This window comes from Agelaius tricolor, unplaced genomic scaffold (assembly GCF_023055355.1).
Source record: "Agelaius tricolor isolate 1412-34295 unplaced genomic scaffold, bAgeTri1.0.p SCAF_38, whole genome shotgun sequence".
Classification (NCBI taxonomy): Eukaryota; Metazoa; Chordata; class Aves; order Passeriformes; family Icteridae; genus Agelaius; species Agelaius tricolor.
The window spans coordinates 1,265,275-1,287,657 of NW_027269298.1; the positions used below are offsets into that span (position 1 = coordinate 1,265,275).

The 22,383-nt window shown below is 44.4% G+C and overlaps 1 protein-coding gene across 1 annotated transcript in view; it reads left to right on the forward strand.

Annotated features, from left to right (window-relative positions):
• The first annotated feature begins 3,158 nt into the window (after nt 1-3,158).
• ABL1 (ABL proto-oncogene 1, non-receptor tyrosine kinase) overlaps nt 3,159-22,383 on the forward strand; it is a 77,926-nt gene continuing 58,701 nt past the window's right edge. The window contains exon 1 of the mRNA XM_071453968.1: nt 3,159-4,299. Coding sequence (XP_071310069.1) covers nt 4,164-4,299 — 136 coding nt within the window. The 5' untranslated portion in view covers nt 3,159-4,163. The remainder of the gene's footprint in view (nt 4,300-22,383) is intronic.

Genomic DNA, 22,383 nt, shown 5'->3' on the forward strand with positions numbered 1-22,383 from the left:
TAGCAAGAATTCCTTTACTCCTAGGAATAACCACTGAGATTTTAAATTTGTGCTAATGGGTTATTAATCCAATTACTGCTGCTTATTGCATTACTTCTGTACTATCCATGCAGTTTTGCTGTTCAGCTGAGAGTGGTACAAATAAAAAGCTTTGCACAGACCTGAGAAGAGACTGAAATCCCACTGAGATTTGAGACATCTTGAAATGGTTCTCTCAGGTTCCTGAGGACTGTTAATTAGCATGCTAAGTTTTATTATTTGGTGAAGAGGTTGAGTTTTTAAGATATTGTTATGGAGAAAATGTCACTGCAGCTGTTGGGTGAGAACCCACACTTAATGGGAGGTAAACAAAAAGTGCTGAAGTATCTGCTAGGAAAAAAATAAATGGTAGTATGTACATGGACTTGATTAAAAAAAAAAACACTCTGAAGCTTTTTTTTTTTAACTTATTCTGTATTCACACAACTTTTCCATCTCTAACAATTCTGAATTTCTTCTTATTTTCTTCTCTAACAATTTCTGAATCTATTGGGCAGCTTTCAAGTTTAACAGGAGAGTCATGTTCACAAAAACTGGCAGCAGGGCTGGAGGCAGAACATGTAGTGTCCTTCAGGAAGGGGAAGGCAGGTATCTCACCATGACATTTGGGAGTGACCAGCTGACTCATCTGCCTCTGTATTGTCCCAGATTAACTACAGCAGTGCTCTGGGAAACAGGAAATGCTTTTGGAGAAACTGCTGAGTGGAAAGAGGCTGGGAAATGCTGGCAAAGGACCTGCCCCACTTTGCTGCTTATGATTGCACAGCATCAGAAGGAGTAACTGCCTGTCGGCCTCAATGATAAACTCACCTGGTCTGTTAAATAAAAAGTGCATTCCTCTGCACAGATCTCAGGCAAGCCAGGAAGAGCACATTTACAGCCTGTACTGTCCACAGCACAGCCCTGAAGTGTTCAAGGACAGGTTAGATAGGGCTTGGAGCAGCCTGGAAGATGTCCCTGCCTGTGGCAGGGGGGTGGAACATGATGGTCTTTGGGGTCCCTTCCAACCCAAACAGTTCTGTGATTCTATTGCATATTTGGAATGACTTTTGCTTAATTTGGTGAAGATTTTTCTGACTATTGTGGACCCATGGTTGTCTTCAGGAGTTTACTCTGCTTCAGCCCTGCCATGGTAGGAGAGATTATCCAGGATGCTGCAGTCAGACCCAGAAGAGAGTATCTTTTAACAGTGAAGAATGGTTGGTATTGGGTTTTGTAACAAATTCTCTTGGGCTGCTTGGCCTGTGCTGACAGCTTCATTTCCTCCCTTTCCTCCAATCCGTGGGAGCCCAGAGGGGGTTACATCACCTTGGTGAGAAGCTGATCTCCATTACTGAGATAAACCTGGAGGAATTCCACAGAGTTCAACAGATGTGACCCTGGATTTGTCTCAGCATGAGAATTTCTCTCTCCTGTGTGGGTGTGTGCGCAGCACAGCCAGTCTCGGTACCTGCAAACTGAGTGATTGATGGAGAAATCCAATAGAAATGGTTTGAGCTCAGTCTCCTGACTAAGAATTAGTGATGTAGGAGCAGCCTGGCACAGCAGAGATGGAAGATCCCGCAGGGCTGTATGAACTGCTCCATTTTGGATGCTATTGTTAGAAGATGAAAAATGCAGGTCTGCCAGAGACCTTGAATATGGCATAGGAGACATGGAGTGTGTGTGTGGATTTGTCACAAGGGAGGAGTCAGTATAAACAAGCTGCTCTGTGTCCAGATGGTTGCCCTGAGCAGGAGGCTACAGCACAGAATTGCAATTGTGTGTTCTCCTGTTGTGGAGTGGGAGCAACCACAGACCTTTGACCAAAACACCCTGACCTCAAGCTGCTGCCTTGACCTTCTCTATCCCCAAGGTGAACTGGAGAATGTATGAAAAACTAAATATCTTCAGCATCATGGTCTGCTCTTTAGCTCAGGGAGCGCTCAGCACCTGCTGAAGAATTTGGCGGTTTAACTCCATCTTTGTACCAAATGGTGCACAAAAATAGGTCAATAAAATATTTTTTCAATTGTCACTGGCCTCTATGGCTGGTTTTGGTAGCTAGTTCTGCATATGCTGAGGGCATTTAAAAGGAAGTGAAGTCCTTTGTGCAAGCAGGGTGACAGATTCCTGGCTGTGCACACAGCTGATCCAGTAAGGATCTCTTCCCTGTCCATCTCTGCAAGCATCCAGGGTCCAGAGCTGGCCAGAGTCAGATCTGTGGGAAAACAACTTGGGTGGGCCTTCTAAAGAGGTAAGGGATTTCACACGAGCTTTGTGGGGCCTTTTCACAGTTTTTTTTTCCACAGAATCATAGATTAGTTGGGGTCGGAGGGGATCTCTGGAGATCATCCTGTCCAACCCTCCTGCCAGGGCAGGGTCACCTGGAGCAGGTGACACAGGAATGTGCCCAGGTGGGTTTGGAGTGTTTCCAGAGAGGGAAACTCTATACCCTTTCTGGGCACCTATTCCAGAGCTCCGCCACCCTCAACCTAAAGAAGTTATTCCTCCTGTTGAGAGGAAATTTTTTATGTTTTAGTTTATGCCCATTGCTCCTCACCCTGTCACCGGGCACCGCTGAAGAGAATCTGGCACCATCCTCGGACACGCCGGGGAGTTACTGCCATGGATTGCTGAGATCCCCTCTCATCCTTCCCTTCTCCAGACCGACCCGGCCCAGCTCCGCAGTGTCTCCTCATCAGAGAGCTGCTCCAGCCCCAAATCCTTTGGGTGCCCCTCACACTCACAGGACCCTCTCCAGCCCCAAATCCTCTGGGTGCCCCTCACACTCACAGGACCCTCTCCAGCCCCAAATCCTCTGGGTGCCCCTCACACTCACAGGACCCTCTCCAGCCCCAGATGCTCTGGGTGCCCCTCACACTCACAGGACCCTCTCCAGCCGCTCCTTGCCCATCTCGCCCTGAGGCGCCCAGCACTGGGCACAGCACCCCAGGTGTGCCTCACCAGGGCCGCCTAAAGGGAGGATCCCCTCCCTCGCCCTGCCGGCCACGCTGCTCAGAGCCTTCCCCGGGAGGCTCCGCTGCCCTTCCCCGCCCGGCCGGTCCCCGGCGCCGGGAGCGGGGCCGGGATCGGGCGGGAGGCGGGGGCGGCGGAGGAGGAGGGGCCGGAAGGGGATGTGACCGCCCGCCCGCCGGCCCGGGGGTTCCGGGATCTCCCTCGCCGCCTCCGCCGCCCCCCGCCAGTCCCGCAGCCCCGGGCTACCCGCGGCCCCTCGCCCCGCTCCGCCTGCCCGGCCCCGCTGCCGCCCGCCCGCCCGGGGATGCGGCCGGCGCGGTCCCCCCCGCCTGCCCCGGCCCGGCTGCTGGGCAGGAACCGGCCTCCCGGAGCTCCCCGGCCTCGCAGCCCCGCGCCCGGCTCCGCCTGAGGCAGCGGGCACGGGGCGCCGGCCCGGCCGCCCCAGCGCTGCTCCGACGCCGCCATGGCCCCGCCGGGCCCCCCGGCCCCGAGGTAGCGGCGCTGGAAGGAGCCGAAGCCCGGTGACCGAGGAGCCCCGGTGCCATCCCTGCAGCCCAGGGAGCGTGCGGAGCCCACCCGGAGCTGCTGCTGCTGCTGCTGCTGCTTCGCCCGGAGAGCTGCCATGGTTCCAGCGCACCTGACCCTGCTGGACTTCAGCGATACTTGAAGCCAAATCTCCGTGGCTCTTTGGCCTTTGCTAACTCAATGCTATGCAAAAGAAAAGGAGGAAAAAAAAGAAACCTTGACACTAGCTGTGGTGGGAATGGCTGTTTCCTGCCCTGGGTGAGCCCATGTGTGGTTTCTTGCCTGTGAGATGAACTGATTCTCCTTTACCTGGTGGAAGACACGCTACAAATGGCAACCTGAAACTTTGGTACTGCTTGGTCATTGCTGAGCGGTTGGAACTTTTACTCGCTTGTTTTGTTTGTTTGTTTTCTTTTTTTTTTTGCATAAAGTCACCTAAGGAGCCTTGTTGCTGTCTTCAGGAGCATTGGAGGAATTTGTCTTAATTCTTCACCTCAAGTGACTTTATCCCACTGTGAGTGCAGCCAGTGCACCCACCTAAATACCTTCTCCTTCAGAACTCCTTCCCAGCCTGGAAGATCAGGGATCACAGACTTCTTTGGAAACTTCTCGTCCTGGGAAAGGCTGCCCATAGTTACTTTATGGGGCAGCAGCCTGGAAAAGTTCTTGGGGACCAAAGGAGGCCAAGTCTGCCTGCCCTGCACTTCATCAAAGGAGCAGGGAAGAAGGAGTCATCGAGGCATGCGGGCCCTCACTGCAACGTCTTCGTGGAACATGGTGAGAAGTTTCTATTGCTGTTTGGTTTACTTTTGGTTTGCCGAGCTAGGTACAATATGGATTTATTCAAGACCATGGAGCAGATACAGACATGTACTTTATGGAAGTCTTGTTTTCTTTCTCTTGCTGCTTAATGCAAATCTTCTGTGATTTGTTTTTTAAGAAAATACTTGGGTCAGATTGCTTGAAAGCTGGGGAGAGGTTATTGTACAGCTAAAGGTGGAATGCAAGGAAGTAACTTTTTAATATTGTACAAGTTTCTAATTTCTGCCTTGGTTATGTTCTGGTTTGCAGTCTGGGGAAGTGTTTGATCCTTTTTGAGTTGTCTGTGTCATCGTACAGACCAGCCTCAGCCAGTGGTGATGCTGTGGTCAGTCACAGGTGCTCTTTAATTGTCTTTACCAAAAGGACTTTGCTACTTGGAAGGGAAAAAAACCTTTATTTTGGAAAGTTTGTGAACTTAATGCTGTTGTGAAAAGAGTTTCTTGGTGCATTTGGAGCGGCTTTGCTCAGTGGTTTCTCATAGCTGGTTAAACCTTCATCCTGGGCTGTGATGGATTGAAGTGCAAGAGGCCAGAAGTTTGGGGGTAGAGCAACTCTGTCACTTGCTGGCCTTCTGCAAAGTATGGAGGGAGTTCAGAATCTCAGGAAAGAAGCCAAATGAAAAATTCAGTAGGAGGCAGAGGTAGATTTGGTGACTGCATCAAATTCTTCCTTAAACAACACAAACCCACCAAACAATCCCCTCCCAAAACCAAAGAAACTGTAAACTGAAGGCATCTCTGCAGAAGTGAGGTGCAGAAATGCATTGTTTTTGCTTAAACTTTGGAGTAATCCTTGCTTTTGCACAACACTTTTAAAATTCTAATACAATATTAGAATTTTAAGAGAGTTCTTTGAGATGACGTGCTGCTGACTGCTGTCTTTGGCTGGAGATTGTGACTTTGACAAAGCTTCTGCAACAGTTTTGTCCTGTAGAGGAAGTTTATCTGTGAACAAAACAAAACTGCATCTGTAATCTTTATAGAACTAAAAATTGAAATATTTGCTGTCTGAGAACACAATCCAGTTAGAGGAAAAGTTTTGATTTGTTCTTACTTTTAAAGGGCTTTGCTCTCTAACTTTTTCTTATTCTGTGTTTCCAGAAGGGCCCAAGGAATTCTCTGCAGTGTTCAACAAACACACAGAGATCCCATGTTTACCCTGCCCTGCCGAAATACTGTTCTGAGTTGCTTCAGTGTTTTATTTTCCCATACAATGTTTGTGCACTGAAGAAAGTTGAGGTAATTAAGAGAAGGTTAGAGAATATCAGGGCTAACTTGGCCCTCTGATGTTAAACCTGCTGCTGGGTTTTCCCTTGCTTTCAGTCCTGTGATATACCCACTCCTCCACCCCTAGTTTGGTTCCTGCTTTTACTACTTTGGACAGAGTTTCAAGGTCAGGTGAGATACAGCCAGAGCACTTGCTGCAAGCAATACAATGTTCTTAGTCCCTTTGGTGTTTTGCTGTGGCAGAAAAGCCAGAAACGTTCTTTTTTGATCATCTAACAGCAATAGGCAGATGGTAACTTCTTGCCAGTGTGACCTGAGGTCAGCAGATCCCAGCACAAAAATGGCATCTCTAATGTCCATGTGCCATATGTCCACGAGAGACCTCGGTGGCTTCGTTTAGAAGAGAATAAACTTGAAAGGGGACATCAGGGCTAGGACATCTGTTAAAAGAACTGCAAAAGATCAGCCTCACTTATACACATGAGGAAAAGTTTCTTTGAGTGGATGAATGGGTTCTTCCAGGTCCTGGCAGTAGAAGGCAGTACCACTGTTGTTTATTCAGCTCTCTTCTGAGCTTGGGCTGCTCCTGTCCTGAAAAATGGCATATTAAAAATCTGGACAAATTAAGAGGGAACAAAGTTCGTTTTAGAAAGTTCTTCCTTTTCCTTTCAGTAATTTGCCTTTGAAATAAATACATAGACTGGCATACTTTATAATTAATGAACAGATCAGTATTTAATGCCTTCAGTCCTATTCAGTTATTGTGCCATGTGCTGTAGTTCATAAAAATAACGATTGGTGCTTTTCCAGGGCTTAAATATTTGCATGTTTCCCTTCCAGCATGTTATTACACAGTTTCTTCTAAATACCAAACACTGTATCTGGTTTCTCTGTTGCACTGTGGGAACTGGTTTGTCCCAGGAAAATTGTGTTTCTCGCTTTTCATAACTAAGAAATGCTTAAGGAGAAATTCCATGGTGGGCCACTTAACCCCCTAGAGACAGGTGAATTCTTAAATGTACTTGTGTGAAGTTCTTGTATATTAAAGCCCATGATAAAACCAACACAAGAAGTTGAACTTTTGGTAGCAGGGCTCTCCTTTTAGGGTTATTTTTATAAAGGTATTTATGATCTTGTTTTGGTGGGACCATTACCTGCTGAGTTCTGCTGAGGCTCATCCAGCAGGCACTTAGTGAAAGATCTGGATTGCTTCAGTGGTACCAGATTTCGGCTGAAAGGGTTGGTGAATATTATCGGATACTAACAGTGTAAGGCAAAATAACTTCCAGCAAAGTAATTCCATTTTTCGGTCGTCTCACTCTCCGTAGCACCCAAAGCAACACATGGAGAGGCTTCTGAAAAGCCAAGGAGGCAACTGGCCAGAAATCAGCTCTGCTGGTGCTCAAATGTTCTGTGAGAATAATGCAGAAAGGCTCTAAATTCTGTCCTGAGCTGACAATTGAGGAGTGCCTTAAGGGGAAAAAAGTAATCTATGGGCAAGTTTTGGGCTGGTCTCTTTGTGCTGTTGCTTTCCCCACGGAGGGTGTTTTACAAGCTGGAGTTCATGCTCGTGTCGTTACCCCGGGCAGCAGAGTAGCCCTTGCTGGGATTTTACAGATTTCACCCTGATGCAGATTACTCCAGCTCACTGTGAGTTGTTCAAGTTCCTTGCAAGCTTGAACTTGAGAGGAATTATAAAGGCAAAGTTTACTTCTTTCTCTTTGCTTTTCTTGGTGAGAGTTGAGTCTATAGTCCCTGCTTTTTGGTGATATCCAGCTGAGAAATAAGTGTGGCCAGTAGATAGCGAAGGGGAAAGACTCTGTCAGTGCACCTTGAAATTTGCACACTAGTGTATCTTGTGCCTTTCCAGAATGTTAATTTCAGCAAAACTCAAACTTTCTGAAAAGGAAGGTGTGTGCTCAGAGGGCTCAGCTGTGATCCCAGAGTTGGCAGGAGCTGACTGGAGGGACTGGCAAACACCACAGCTCCCCTGACTGTCTTGTGGAGGAGTTGCTGTGCTGAGTGATGAGCAGATCCCCTGAAGCATGTTGGTAGAACAGCATCTCCAAGCAAAAGCAGCACTTGAAGGCTTAAAAAATGAACTCTAATTATTACATATGTGATGCTGAGATGAGGAAGAGATTGATAAAGCACTCAAACAAAAATGGCCTTTTCATAGTCTTTCATAGTGATAAAATGTGGTCTTAGAGTTTCTCTTCCAGCAGGTGAGTGATAGGGAAGCTTAAGTGAGCTGTTTACCTCACTGTATAGAGAGATAAACTGCAGAACTGGATCCATTTTTCTTAAACATTTAGTGCTGAATATAGCTGAAGTCAGCCAACTACAGTCTCTGTCATATTAGATCTGAATTCTTTTTCTTACAAGGGTGCTGAAAGATTTTACTGCTTTAATTAGGAAGCAATTGTGCAAAATGGATCTATAACACCAGCTTGCCACAGCTGCCAGTTGGAGATGTGCCCTGTACAGTTCACTGTGAGGAAAAACCCCAACAATTAAAACTACCATTTCCTACATTATTGATTAAAAATAAATGTTAAGGGTCTCTGTGTTTAATAATCTATCTTGTTTTATGCTGTTAAGTTTCATGTTTCAAGTACTTCAATTGTGAAAGTGAATAAATTACATTCTAATCAGTTCTGGGCATATCCTGGGCTCATCCCACAGTGTGGGCAGCAGGGCAGGGGGGGATTCTCCCCCCTCTACTCCACTGTGCTGAGAGCCCACCTGCAGTGCTGTCTCCAGCCTGGGAAGGACATGGAGCTGTTGGAAAGAGTCCAGAGAAGGCCATGGAGAGCTCCAAGGGCTGGAGCCCCCGTGCTCTGGAGCCAGCTGGGAGAGCTGGGGGTGTTCAGCTCAGAGGAGGCTCCAGGGAGGGCTCAGAGCTCCTTCCAATGCCTAAAGGGGCTCCAGGAGAGCTGGAGAGGGACTTTGGACAATGGTCTGAAGTGACAGGCACAGGGAATGGCTGCAAACTGAGGGTAGATGAGATATACAGAATAAATCCTTCCCTCTAAGGGAGGCACAGGTTCCCAAAGAAGCTGTGGCTGCCCCTGGATCCCTGGAAGTGTTCAAGGCCAGGTTGGACAGGGCCTGGAGCAACTTGGGGTAGTGGAAGGTGTCCCTGCCCATGGCAGGATTTTGGAACAAGATTATCTTCAAGGTCTGATTTTTGTACTCATTATCCTTTATCCTACAGGGGAGCTCAATATGTCTTCCTTATATGCAATATACATTTATTAGATAGTCAATTGCCCATACAAGGAAATGATTTAAATGAGACTCCTTCCATACTAGAACTGTTTCTTCAAACCCATGTACTTAAAACCTCTGCATTTATCTCTTTCCATTGTACCTCAGGGAATTTTTATACTTTGTCTCTGCTTCACCAACTGCAAAACCTGAGACTTCAAAGAAACTGCTTTACTACTCCTGACTCCACTTTAGACCATTCACCTGAAATTGGATCATTAGCACTGGCCTAATTGGAAGCCATTTTTTAGTCTGCCTTCAGTATTTCAGGTTTTCATTCTGAACTGACAGAACTTTCTTTGTTGTCAGGCTGGAGATTTGGCAGCTCCCAAATTTCAATTTCCATCTCTATTAGGAGAGACTTATCTCCAGCTTTTGGGATCATTGCTTATGAATCCAACTTCACTGTGCCTCAGTATTAGCCTGGTTAATGCTGACATCTGCTGCATGCTGAATGCAGATTTGTTTACTGCCTCTGACTGTATCCCTTTTCATCATAAAAATCACTTGCTGTATTTTGGGGGTTTTTTTGCTCCAATTATCAAATACTACTAGGTTTTGCTAAGAAGGTTTTGCTAAGAAGCTCTTCCACAAAACTTGATCTATGGCTGGAATATGTATGGAAAGATACCTAAGACTTTCTAAACTGCTTTTCCACAGGCTGAGGTGGATGATGATGATGATGGGGAAAGGCTAATCCCTTCCTGGGCAAAAGCAAGTTCTGTTCTGTGCACTGGCTAATCTTTGATAACTTGCCATATTTAAGCAGTTGATCTCCTTCATGACAAATAGGTAGTGGTTGCTCATATGCCAGACTTTCATTAACAGATTATGCTAGTTCTGCATTCTTATTTACAAGTTTTAGTAGGGAGGCTGTGGTAGGAAATCAGGACAGGGAGGCAAGAGAAGGCTACAGGGTATTAGCATAGAAACCTTCCCTTGTAGGAGATCATCTCTTTCAGCACACTTCAACATTTACCATCAAACTCACAGTATTTTACATTGGAAAGTTTAAATCTGAAGCTTGAAAGTGAGGAGTTGACACAGTCCTGTTGCTGGGAGTCCTGAGTTTCATCCCTGGTGCTCTCAGTGTCAAGCTCTGTGGCAAATCATGAAGGTGTAGAAAGGTGAAAACGGCCTTGGAAAGTCTTGTCCTGCTGACTGTCACTTTAGGGTGGGGATGCTGTTGGGTTGTGCCTTGGAAGAACAAGGATGTATTTCCAGCTGTGCTTGTAGGAACTGTGATAAAGCCGACAAGAAATAATTGGGAGAGTGTTTTGATAGCCCTGGTGTGGATGGGACTGGAAGCAGAGCCTTGGCAGGTGCCAAGTGCTCTCAGCTGACACCAGAGTGGGGATGCAGAGCTGCAGGAGTTAGCCCAGCTCTTAACACCCAGCTGACACCAGTGCTGTGTTCAGTAAAAGTTCAGAGCACCCTGCCATGGGTTTTGGGCTGTTTGGAATATTTCAGCATCACCAGGACATTCCTGCAGCTCCCTCAGTGCACTTGAGCCACCCTGTGAAGTTTAAAACCTGGATGGCTGTGCTGCTGTGTGGGTGGACACTGGGTGTGTTGCAGGAGCCATCTCTTTCAGCTGTATAAAACACTCTGATTTGCATTTACAAAGACTGAAGGAAGTGTTTGAAACACTAGTGACCTTCTGGAGTATTTTTGCAGATGGAAAAATACAGATTTTGCTTTCCTTATTCTTTGGCAGGGGGAAGGGGCTGCCTTCCCTCTGCAGTGTCTGCACCCAGCAGTGTTCTGTCAGTTCAGCCATGCTGTGCCATTCTTGTGAGAAGGAGTTAGTCTCCTTATAAAAGGTCTGTTGTGAAGTCCTTTGCTGTAGGAGCATCCAGAGCAGTTCCAGCAGAGAGGGGGACTCTTGCTTCTTTGCTTCTGTGACTCTCTTATCAGTCAGCTCTTACTCTGCTCTATGTTGAGTGAAGATCAATCTAAACAATCTGTAGAGGTTATTAATCTGCTTGCCAGAGTGTCCATTTAATTGGTTTAAGGAGGATTCTTGGGCAAAAAGGTAATGAACATTCAATTTTAGTGAGTAAAGCTGCCTAAGGCAGTGTCTTTCCTTAGTTCTTAACTAAAGTAGTTCTTAGTTAGTTCTTAACTCTGGTCTTTAAACTTCTGTGTTTAATGCCAGTGTTACACTTAGATATTATCATTAATTTTTGTGAGATGGCTGGGAGTTTCATCACGCTTGTGGCAAAATTTGATATAATTCTGCTAAAATGTGTGTTGTGCTCTGGGAGGAGTCCCTTTCCACACATTTCCTTGTGCGTCCTAAATACCAGCTTGCTTTAGTTTTGCTTAAGTACTTTCTGAAATTAGTGTTGAAATTAGATTCAGGGTTTTTTTTATGTGTATTTTCTTTTTCTCCAGCATTTTTTCCTGGCTGTTACCAGCTGGGTTGTGAAAAGCAGGATCTTGCTTTTATGCAGAGTGATTGCTGCTAATTTACATGGATGCGAGCAAGCTCATCATTCTTTCATGAGTGAGGAGACTGCCTGATTTATGTTGTGTCATTTCTGAGCACTGTTTTTACCTAATGAATAGAGTTTCACAACAGATTATTAATCATTAAGACTTTGGTTTCATTGTGTGTATTAAAGAATCAATATTGCTACATGCTGCCTGCCTTGAGAAGCTGCTTATCCATTAGTGCTGCTTTTCTAAGGCATTCTGGTGCATTTATCATTTTGGCTGACTTCAGTTCCTACCTTATTCCTGCCACGTCTTCCAGGGCCTGAGCTGTGTCCAGTCTGCCTCTCTGCAGATTCCTGCTTTGAAGTGCTGTCTGAGCAGTAGCAAATGTTATTTGCTCCAGTCTCTCCTTAGAGCTCATGAAATAGTAAAAGGCTGGACCTTCCTCTGCTGTGGTTTGCACTCCACATTTGCATCAAAGAGGGAGTGATGGCCTCAGAAAATGGGAATAATGTGTGATCAAGAATATATTGAATTACATACTCTGCTGCCTGTTAAATGCTGGGTTTTGGATGGCAGGGCTTGCTGGAGGACAGGATTCCCCCATTGCCTGACCTGCTGTTTGTTCCCTGTCCAATGTCCATCTCTGCTGGAAGCACAGAGTGACCTGGGCATGTTCCCTGTGCTTCCTGTCACTCTGAGCTGCAGAGGAGGAAATTTCACTTGCTCTGCACATCCAGAATCCAAAACACACCCCCATGGGCTCTGGCAGGTTTGGTAGTGACCCCAGTGAGCTGATCTCCTGCCACTCCACACCTGGGGGAACCGATGGCTGATTCATGGCCTTTGTGTGTGTGTGTGTGCTCCCAGAATAAACAAGGTTGTTTCTCCAGAGGCTCAATGTGTGAATGGTAGTGGGATAAGGACATGGAAACTTGAAATAGGAAATTCTTTGGGCTTTCAGGAAATGTTTGCTCTGTCATTCGTGTTCAAGTTGCCCAAATTCAAAGGCTGCTTGTTATGTTCAGCCTCATTTAACATACCTGGTGAGGGGCTGTTCCCAAGTTCTCAGCTCCTGGCCTGACCACAGAGGGTTATCACAGGGCTGTTATGCAGTAAACACAACTGTTTTCACTTGGGTTTTTGTGAATGAAATGATTTAATTAATTTGAAATTTTTAAAATTATTTACTTAATTAAAATTTAAGCTTTATTACCAAGGTGTAAAGCAAATGAAATTGTCATTTGGGGCAGTGGCCACCAGATGTCTTCTGTGACTCTTCACTGACTTGCTCTGATTAAAACAATCCCTGCAGTGAGAATCATCTTGGAAATGAGCAAAAGTTTAATGGTGAGAACCCGGGTCAGAAGTGACAACTGTGAATTTCAGAAATAGTGGCTGTCAGGTCTTTTTAGATATTACTAGAACCTGTAATCTTTGTGTGCTTGCTGGCTGATGAAAAAAAAGCTTGGTAGGTGATGTTTGCTTTCACTGTTAATGGGAAAATCTTGCTCCCTCATCTCCTCAAGCTCCATTTCAGCCTGATCTTTGTTTAAAAAAATAGAAGAAATGGCTTTCAGTTCTGCATTTCTTTTCACTTATTGATGTCTTCTGCAATTGGTCTAATTCCCCTACTTCTTTTGTTATGCTGCACTGACTTTTTAAAGATATAAATGCTTTCCTAATATTAATATTCAATATTAGATTCCTCTCACTATAGAAATTGATTTGGCAAATCCTCTTGTAGCATTGAGTTCAACATTTGTGAACGTGAGCTTTTTATGGCAAGGATGCTCAGGGAATATCTGGAAACAAATTCAGCCTGTGACACTTATTTACACAGTTGGTGTTGTCTGAATGTCAGAATTGCTCTCACAGAGCTAATGGTGGAGTTAAATTGTTATGAAGCCATAACAATGCTCACAAAAGCAAAGCTGTAATCTAGTAATACTTTATTTTACTTAAATCTCTTTTGGATGGGAGAATTTTATAATAATGAAGATTTAGTGCATCTAGCAAAATAGTTTAAGCTATAAATATGTATGTGTGAATGGGGTTCTCTTTTTATTATTTTTATTGGCTCTAAGTTCTTTTCATTCCTGATATAAGTCTGACAACACAATGTTCATTTAAAAACTACATCCCATTTTAGCCTGAATAACTGGAACAGCTATTAGAGCTATTGTTGTCTGGCTACACCTCATGTTTGCAAATAACTTAGGAAAGCTCAAATGAAAAGTTTTGAATAAATGCCAAGCTGTTATTTCTTCTTTAATATATTTAGCTGGATGGATAAGAAGCTGCATTTGAAAGTCTCTGCAATTAAACCATTATCTCTTACAAGACTTATTGATGGATTGCACTAAATGTGTTTGCTGTATACATTCTTTTTTTTTTTTTTTTTCCTCAACATGCAGCTATTTAATAGAAAATAGATGTCCTTTACAGGAAATGAACTGGAGGGAAGACAAAGCTCTTCCCATCATTTGATACTGTTGATGTTCATATAGAAGCTGTAATTTCCCTGGGCTCTGCAGATTGTCTGTTATGTCTAAATAGTGCCTCCCACGCTGAGGGTGGATGTCAAGGTGCTATCATGTTTCAGGTTTTAAGTAGTAATTATTGTTATGAGGTGATCACATAAGACAGTGTAAGTGTTGCTCAACCTTTCAAATTCCATGTCATTGGGGAAAAAAAAAAATGTGTTGGGGAAACTTCAGTCTAATTTAGACCTCACTGTGAGAAGTCCTGGTGGTTTTTACCTTGCTCTTGCTGAAAAGTGGGATAAAAAAGGCTTTTCATGACCACAGGTACACCACCAGACGTGATATAGGTTGTTGTGCTTGTGAAATACCACTTGGAGACATAATCTGGGAGTTAATTCTGGATTTGCTGCAGCAGTTAGTCTGGAGAGGGTCAAATCCTGAAGGCTGTGGCAGGTTAGCAACACCACTGAGCTACCTCTTCAGTAGGTAATATTTTGAGCCAAGCAAAAGGAGGAATTAGAATAATAAAGGTTGGATTTTTGGAGGCAAATGCTAGCTTGAAATGCTAATATAATCATCTTGGTGACTGCAGTTTTGCCTCTGCAAAGCAAAGGCAGTGCATGACATTTCATTGAAGACCTGCTGCAATGTTGATAAGCCGACCTCTCCTGAGAGGAATTGTGAACTTCACTGAGCAGCAGCACGGCTTTGTAATCTTGGTTAAAAACACAGGATTTGAAAAACATTAAATGAAAATAGATCAGTGCTGCATTCATTATCAGGTAAGGATTCAAAGAACCGTGAAATGTTAACTTGAAGTACTTTGCATTCCACTCATAGGAATAAGTAGCACCAATCCAGTGAGCTGTTTTTGCTCTGATTTGTTAACTTGGGCTGCTTTTCCCCAAAAAAGTGAATATTGCATTGTGTTTGCCATGCCCACATCATTTAGTCCTGCCTATCTAGAGAGGCATTAAAAACACGGAGGTGCAAGTCCCAGACACCAAGAGAGCTGTGGCTGTGCAGCTCAGACATCTCTGTCATCTGCAGCGTTCCCAGATTAGGAAGTGGTGGGCTTCAGCAGCCAGGGGGAATGATGATGTGGAGCCCCTGGAATGAGACACATCTCATGGCCATGGACAGGCTTGAATCACCCAGTGCTGGGGGTGCACCCCAGAGCCCTGAGTCACAGCAGTGCTGGCAGAGCTTTGTCTGCCCAGAGATAAAGGGTGGATGTTGTGGCTGAAAGGGGGAGATCACCACTCAGCCCTTCTGAAATAGCTACACCATGTGGTAGCCAAAGTGCTTGGCTGGGCTGAAATATCCTGGCTATTCTACCTTTAAATTGCTCCTTGGATGTCACAGTTTTTAAATTCCAGATTTAGAAGGAAGGTGGCTCTTCTGTGGTTATGAGGCTTTCATCTGCTGAAGTTGTATTTTAGAAAGTTGGTGTGCTGCTTGTGAAATGCTCCCCTAAGGCAAACAAGCCCTTTGGGGAGGGGGACTAAGGGCTGGAGTGACTCAAACAGGCATTTTACATCTCAATTATTAATACAGTACTTTTTATGATTCTCAAATTGGAATTGCTAGAAGCTGAATTTTAAAAATGTAACAACTTCTAAAATTTTTAGGAGTAAAACTAACCCTGTGCAAGTAAAGGTGCTGTCTTCTACTCCAAGACCTCTTTACTACAGTCTTGCACAATCACACTTGGGTTTGAGCTCTCTTTGTCTTGCTGCAGTGTGTTCTGTTTGTATCCATGGTCAGACATGGGGGGGTGTCCATAAGGGATGAGTCCAGGGGAGCTCTGCAGAGTAAGGTCATGCCTGAGAGGACTCACACTCCAAAGGTAATTGCAGGGCATATTCCTGACTTGAAGTCCAATTCTGATTTATGTAAAATGGATCCAAATAAGCAGTGCTATTAAAAATTATTACCACAAGGATGCTGATGCAAAGCTGAACAAATGGATTTCTTTTAGACTACAACAAATAGGATTAGAGTATGTTGGATGCTTCCCCTTGTGCCTCTCTCCCCATCAAAAAAGGTATTTAAAAAACCAATCTGAGTGCCATACTTTAGCAAAAAAGGGATGGAGGAGGAGGTGTGTGAGAGAGCTTTTGCTGAGTTCTGTCAGTGCACCTCCACCTTGACTCCCTGTTGTGGTGGGGCCGAGTTGTGTGAATGCAGCTCCTGCCCAGACAAAGCCCCACAGGAGCCAGGGATGTTGGAATTCAGCTCCTTGTGCCATGCAGCCCTTGTGACTCCTCTGGAGTACAAATCATCCCCCCTGACTCTTTATTTCAGGGGCTGCCATCTCAGTCTGAGCATCCCAGGTTTGTGGCTGTGGGGAGGGAATTGCTTTTAGCCTGGGATCCTACCTGGGGTGTTTTATGAGGCTTTGGCTTGAGGAGCTGGCCTTGCCAGGGGTTGGCCTGGGGGTGTTTTATGAGATGCACAAGTAAAAGCAGAGAGTGGGGATGGGGGAGGAGAGCCATGGAAATGTTCTTTCCATGCTCTTTTCCAGCTTCTCCAGGGCTCTTCTGCGAGCCAGCCTGGGTGACAGAGCTCCTGTTACTGTGACACCACAGATAAACCACAGCAGGGACTTTGGATCCTGCTTTTCCTTGTGCCACCTCCACTCTTCCTCCCACACCTGGCCCTTGCACACAGTAGCAGTGTGCTACCAAAAGCAGACCAAATAATACAGAAAAAACTCAGCTTTTTCTTTGCACCTGACATAAGTGTTACATTGCAAAGAATAACTGAGATTTTTTTCAGTCATTTTTCCTCTGTGCTGGGCTTGTCCCTGGATAAGTAAAATGTGTATTTTTAGGCTGGGTAATTGAGGTTTGTGTAGGCAGTGATTCCAGGGATGCACTGGTGCTGAGGCAGATGAAGTCCTGTGTTATTCCTTGTGGCAGGGAACAGCATCACAGATAGCTAACAAGTGCCTGCTTGGATTTTTCCTAAGCCAAAACCAGATCCTTTATATTCTTTGTCATCATAAAGCTTCAACTTCTTGTTCTGTAACCCATATAAATGGTTAATAAGATTTCTTCATAGGAGAGAAAGAGGGTTGAAAGTGTGGAAGTGCTTGAAGGTCCTCAGAGATGGAATAATTTGTGTTTGCTGGTTTCAATTGGAAGCTCTGCCTTTTGTACAGGTATTGATGCCAACATGGAATGCTGTGCATGTTTATTTGGCTTTGATCTATTCATTGCAGTGGGTGAAGATTAAACTCCTCCTGGATAACACCTCTAGTAGATGCCTATCCTATTGGCACCCAAACCTGATCCTTTGAAAATCTGTGTTGTATATCCCTGACATTTCACACTCATTTGTAACTGCTCACCTTTTGTCTTTCAGTGTGTTAAAGCTGTTTATTTTTATTTGTTTTGATTATTTTGGGCTTGGTTGTTGTTGGCTTTGTTTCTATCAAATTGTTGCTTTTTGTCTTGGAGAAACAACTGTCCATTTTCAAATTGGATGCTCTTGCAGTTGAGTGATTGCTTTGTATTGTCTAAGACTGTGGAAATCCTGCTGTTGAGCTGAAGCAACTGAAATCCTTGTTTAGAAAGGAAGTAATAATTTCTTACTGCCTGCTGGAAAAGCTGTTGGCCTGCTCCTGCAGGTGACCTGCCAAGGATTTAAGAAAGAAAAATTGGGTTTTATCCTCTTTTTTCCTGGTTTTAAGATGGTCAAAGCTGGCATGAAAAATAGTGGTTTTCAGAGAGGGGCTTTGTCTGCCCAAAGCAGCATAAAAGAGCAAACCTAATCTTGTTTTTCTTCTCAGGTCAGCTTTTAAGTTCTTGGATATATTAGCTTGCTATTGAAAATAATATTTCTTTCTTTAAGTAAGGGGTGATGGCTGCTTTGCCCACTCGAGTTGATGTTTTGGCATCTTTCTGTACTTGTTCCTTCTTGCTGCATTTTGGGAAGATTGTCTTCAGAGACTGGCAGTGTCTTTTTTGGGACAGCTGGACATTTGGATAAGGTGACATCCCTGACATCCCTGCTCTCCTCTCCCACCACAGCCCGTGACCCTTGAGCTATTGATCACTGCTTCTGTAATTAAACATGCAAGTTGGTGTAACTCCTGAGCAGCCTGATGGTAGAGAACACTTCTGCAGTCTCTAAGGTGCAAAATGCCACCTCCAACAGCTCAGTGGAACCAGAAAATCAGACTTGTTCTTGGGAAACTTGCTTTTTAGCTTTCTTGATGACATGGATCAAAGCTTTTAGCCAAACTCATCTGTATGACAGGATCACACTGAATGAAGCCTGAAGGATTATGTGGACAGGAGGCTGTTGTGAGTTATAACAAGAAGCTTTGTTTTGAAAACCTGTGTTTTTCTCCTACATTGCAATTACAGGGGATGGGACTTAGATTTCCACTTTGTTCTTGCCAGTTGTTGAGGCCTGACCTGGAGCTTGCTGGGAGGTTGGCAGTGTGATTGCAGCACTTTGGAGCAGGAGAGACACTGGGGACTTCCAGTTCAGACACTTTTTCTCATCCAGCCTGCAGAATTTTATCTCTTTTAACAAACAGTTGCAGAAATTGAAGAAACAATGCACAGGTTCACGTCTCAGCAATTTCTCTTCTTCCATGAACCCTGACCAACACAGCAATGGGAAAGAAAGAACATAATTGTAGCAAAATGTTATGTGTGTCTCCTTCATTCTGCAAAGCCTGTATTTTAGGGAAGATTGTATTGCTGGACTCAATAGTCCAGAAACATTGTCCTTCCATTTCCTCTACATTGTCTCTTTCCTACAAATATTTTCATAACATGCAGTCAGAATGAATGCCTTTTTTTATATATATATATGTCTTTTTTGTGTCATAAAATAACCATTCCAGCTGCGATCAGTTCATCCTTCAGCATCCATATTCAAAGGAGAAGTCTTAAGGATTAATAAAAAGCTGAAGCTGGAGGAGGCCATCTTGCCTTCATGATCCTTTGGGCTTTGAGATTTTCATTCGGAGCATTTGGTATTTTTTTTTTACCTCATGTCTGGGGACATTTTATCATCCTCCTCTTTCCTGTTCCAAGCAATTACCATTTATTTTATCTTCAAGCAGCAGCCTGTGGCAATAAATTTTAGGAAATTCCTTCCCGCCCTTTATTAAGCCCCACATAATAGCTTCCGCTACTCACTCATACATTCATTAGGAAGAATTAAACGAGTGCTGGCTCCCATTAGCAGAGAGTTTAATAACCTCTCCAAGGGAAGGTGCAGCAGATTGGAATAAATGAACAGGAGCAAAAACAAATGAAATAACTTCATAGAATATGCTCAACTAATTCGTTCTTAGAAAAACTACTTATTTACATGAGCGTAGCACTTCGGAAGTTGTCGGTTTGAAACCCCTGGCAGAAGAGTCCCTGAAGATCTACAGGCAGTGGCAGTGGGAAGGGTTCTGGGTATTTTAGGGAGAGAAAGGGGATTTTAGAGTGTCCTGCCCACTTCCCCAGCTGCTGGTGCTGTCAGTAAGGCTGATGGCTGTGCCTGTGGACTGCAGGGAGGACATCTGTCCTGCAGGAACTGGGCCATCACTAATGGCTCATCTCATCTGGTAGCAGCCACACCACAGCCCTTGGATGCCGGTGATGGCTGATCCCTGCCAGGGTGGGCTGTGGGGAAAACACAGGCCTCGTACCAGCAAGGAAATCACCCCTCCTCCATTGCTTTTTAGCTATTGTTTTAAAGAAGATTCACGCTCAGCTGTCAGTTGGCATAGGAGAGATCAGAGTCTGAGTACCCCTAAGTGGCTTTTCCAGAATAAAGATAATATTGGAGGCATTGCTGTAGGGAATTTCCTTAGGAAATTTCAACTTGTAAAATGCTGTGACTACAAACAGACCTGGAGTTGCACATTACAGAAAGAGTTTTGCCACTAGTTCTAGTACTTTCCATTATTTGACAGTATTTTAATTTTCATGTGTATGATCTGATCCACGCAGATGAAGGAAAGTTGCTGGGACTCGTGTAGATCCGAGTGCTCTTTTGCTGGATGTGCATTTCCTCTTGTCTTGGTGGAAAACAAGCAGAGCTTTAAGATCTGCTCCTGTGTGTAACTGGTGACAGCTCTGTACCCTGGTGTAAAACAAACACTGTACCCACCGTGGGCTTGCAGTGTCACAGTAAGTGTCTCAGCAGCCTTTCCTCCTCCAGGATCTGATACTGACACTTTGTTTTCGCACACTTCAAAGCTTCAGGCTGATTCTCTCTTGAAAAAAAAAAAGAAGAATTGTAGTAAATAAAGCAAATGAAAACTCTACAGTAGCAGTTTTCATGGCTAACGTTTCATATTGGCAGTGCTGACAACCTTGTTTTCATTTTGCTGTTACCTGTTTTGGAGACAAAAATGTCATTGTTCAAATGTAATCCAGGTCTTGTGGATGAGAAAGTTTTTTGAGATTTTGTGTTGTTGGGGTTTTTTTTCTGTAGTCATTTCTGATCTCATTTAAGGAGCTCAACGAGTTGAGAACAGTGACACAATAATTGCAGTTATTGAACCAGAGATGCAGTCTAAGACTTTTACCTGGATCACTACATTTGATTGATATTTTAATTTGGTTTTCTGGCAGATGAAAGATAATGAGAATCAGTTTGTAGTTGGAAATATTTGCACTGGAGAATTCCTAAATTTTTTTAATTATTGCTTTTTCTCTGCTTATAATACATATGCAAGTTTCCTGTTTGAGACCCCTCATTATATTTCAAGCATCAACATATCTGAATGGAAGGAATCTGCACAAATAATTTCAATATGTTGCTAATACACTCAGAATATCCTTTTCTTGTCTCTGTGCTGGATAATAGCTCGGATAACAGCTTTCAGACACATAAATAACATTTCAGAGACGTGGTGCAGACTCCTTAATGGATAAACGTATTTATGAACCTGGTTATTTGCATTGCTTTTTAAATGGCCTGATGACCACCCTTCATCTGAGGGAAGAAGCAACTCGGGTAGATTTGGAGCAGATTGGTTTTGGCTCTGTCTCCTGCTGTGATGGGTGGGCAGTGAAGTGTCACTGAGAGCAGGACTGAAGCTGCACAAGAGTGGGGTGAAATGCTGCTGATGAGCTGATTTATTCCTGTGGGGTCACTCCCCTGCTAGTTAATAGCAGCGTTGGTAATTCTTGCTATTTTCTTGCAAGTTTGCAGTATTTCCTAGTTGGAAACCTGCTGGATAGAGGCAGTAAAAGCGCTGCTCACATCCCTCCAGCAGTGCTCCCTCCAGCTCCAGCTTTCCCTTCTCCCCCAGCGCTCTCCTTGTGCTGCCGGTCGCTGGTACTGGAGGAGATCTCTTTCCATTTTAATTACTCTGGAAGCTTTTGTGCCGCATTTGAGAGAACTTGCCTAAAGGCACAACGTAGATTGCAAATGGCTGCCCCTCGTATATAAGCTAATAATTGTAATATAAGCTAAAAATTGTAATAATATCTTTATCGCCTTGGAACAATTCCCTGCTCCTTGCATCCTCTGGAGCAGCAGAAGCCATTCAGCGCTGTGACATTTGATCAGGAGCTCAGGCGGAGCCGCAGCTTGCTAATGGATTTCTGATTGTTCTCCCGGCCCATTCTCCTGATGAATGGTGCTCTGGCAGTCTGGGAGCTCATAGAAAGGCTCTGCCATGCTGTCATTACCTTTCTCTGCGAGAGAACAAGAGCAGGTTTCCTCTCCTGTCCCCGTGGCTGCTCTCCTGCTCAATTAGAGAGATAGAGAGGGGCCGGCTCTCTGTTCGAAGCTGAAATTAGTTTTACAGCTTATATGAGCTCTTTCCTGGGCGTCTGGTGGAATCCCTCTTTGCTCTGGGGAGGCTTGAGCAGGTTTTCCTATGGCTGTTTCACTCTGTGAAAGCCTTAAAGCCCTGCTGTTAGAGCTGGCTGATGTCGGCTGTAGTGGGAGGTGTGTTTTGGGTAGGGGGGTTTCTCTGCCTCCTGGACAAAAACCCCTTTTTATGCCAGACCTCTCCATTTCAGGCCAGGGAAGCCACGTCTGCCTGGGGTCAACATGCAGGGTGCCCCTGCAGAACTGCCTTCAATAGGGCTTTTGTGCAAGGAGCTCTTAAATGTGCTGTGACTGCTGGTTTAATAACTCAGGTGTAAGGTTTGGAATATCTGCTTGAGGGCTTGTGGGTGCTAGTGGGAATATTCAGGGTGATCTCTTTATTTCAGTTGTTATGGGACAGCAAACATCTTTATAATAAAATAACATTGTAGAAAGAAAAAATTATTCTTATGAATGATTAATTAAAATGTTTTTTATCAACTTAAAATCAGCATCTGTGGCCCCTTTACCATCTCTGGTAAAGAACCCGAACCAGCTCATTCCTTTCTCTTGAAGGATTGTTTCCCTTCCAACAACTCCCAGAGAACCACAAAAGTGAATTTTGGGCTTTGTAATTAAAGATTAAGATACCTTGAGTTATTTCTGATTTGTCAACATGACTGATGAAAGGGGTCATCCATTTCTTTTCCTTTCACTGATATACTCCTGCATGTGGAGGCATTCTGGGGGCTTTGTGGGCATTCAGACTTCACTGCAGGAGCAGGGGCACAGCCCTGCCTGGGGAGATTCCCTTCAGCTGTGCACCCTCATGT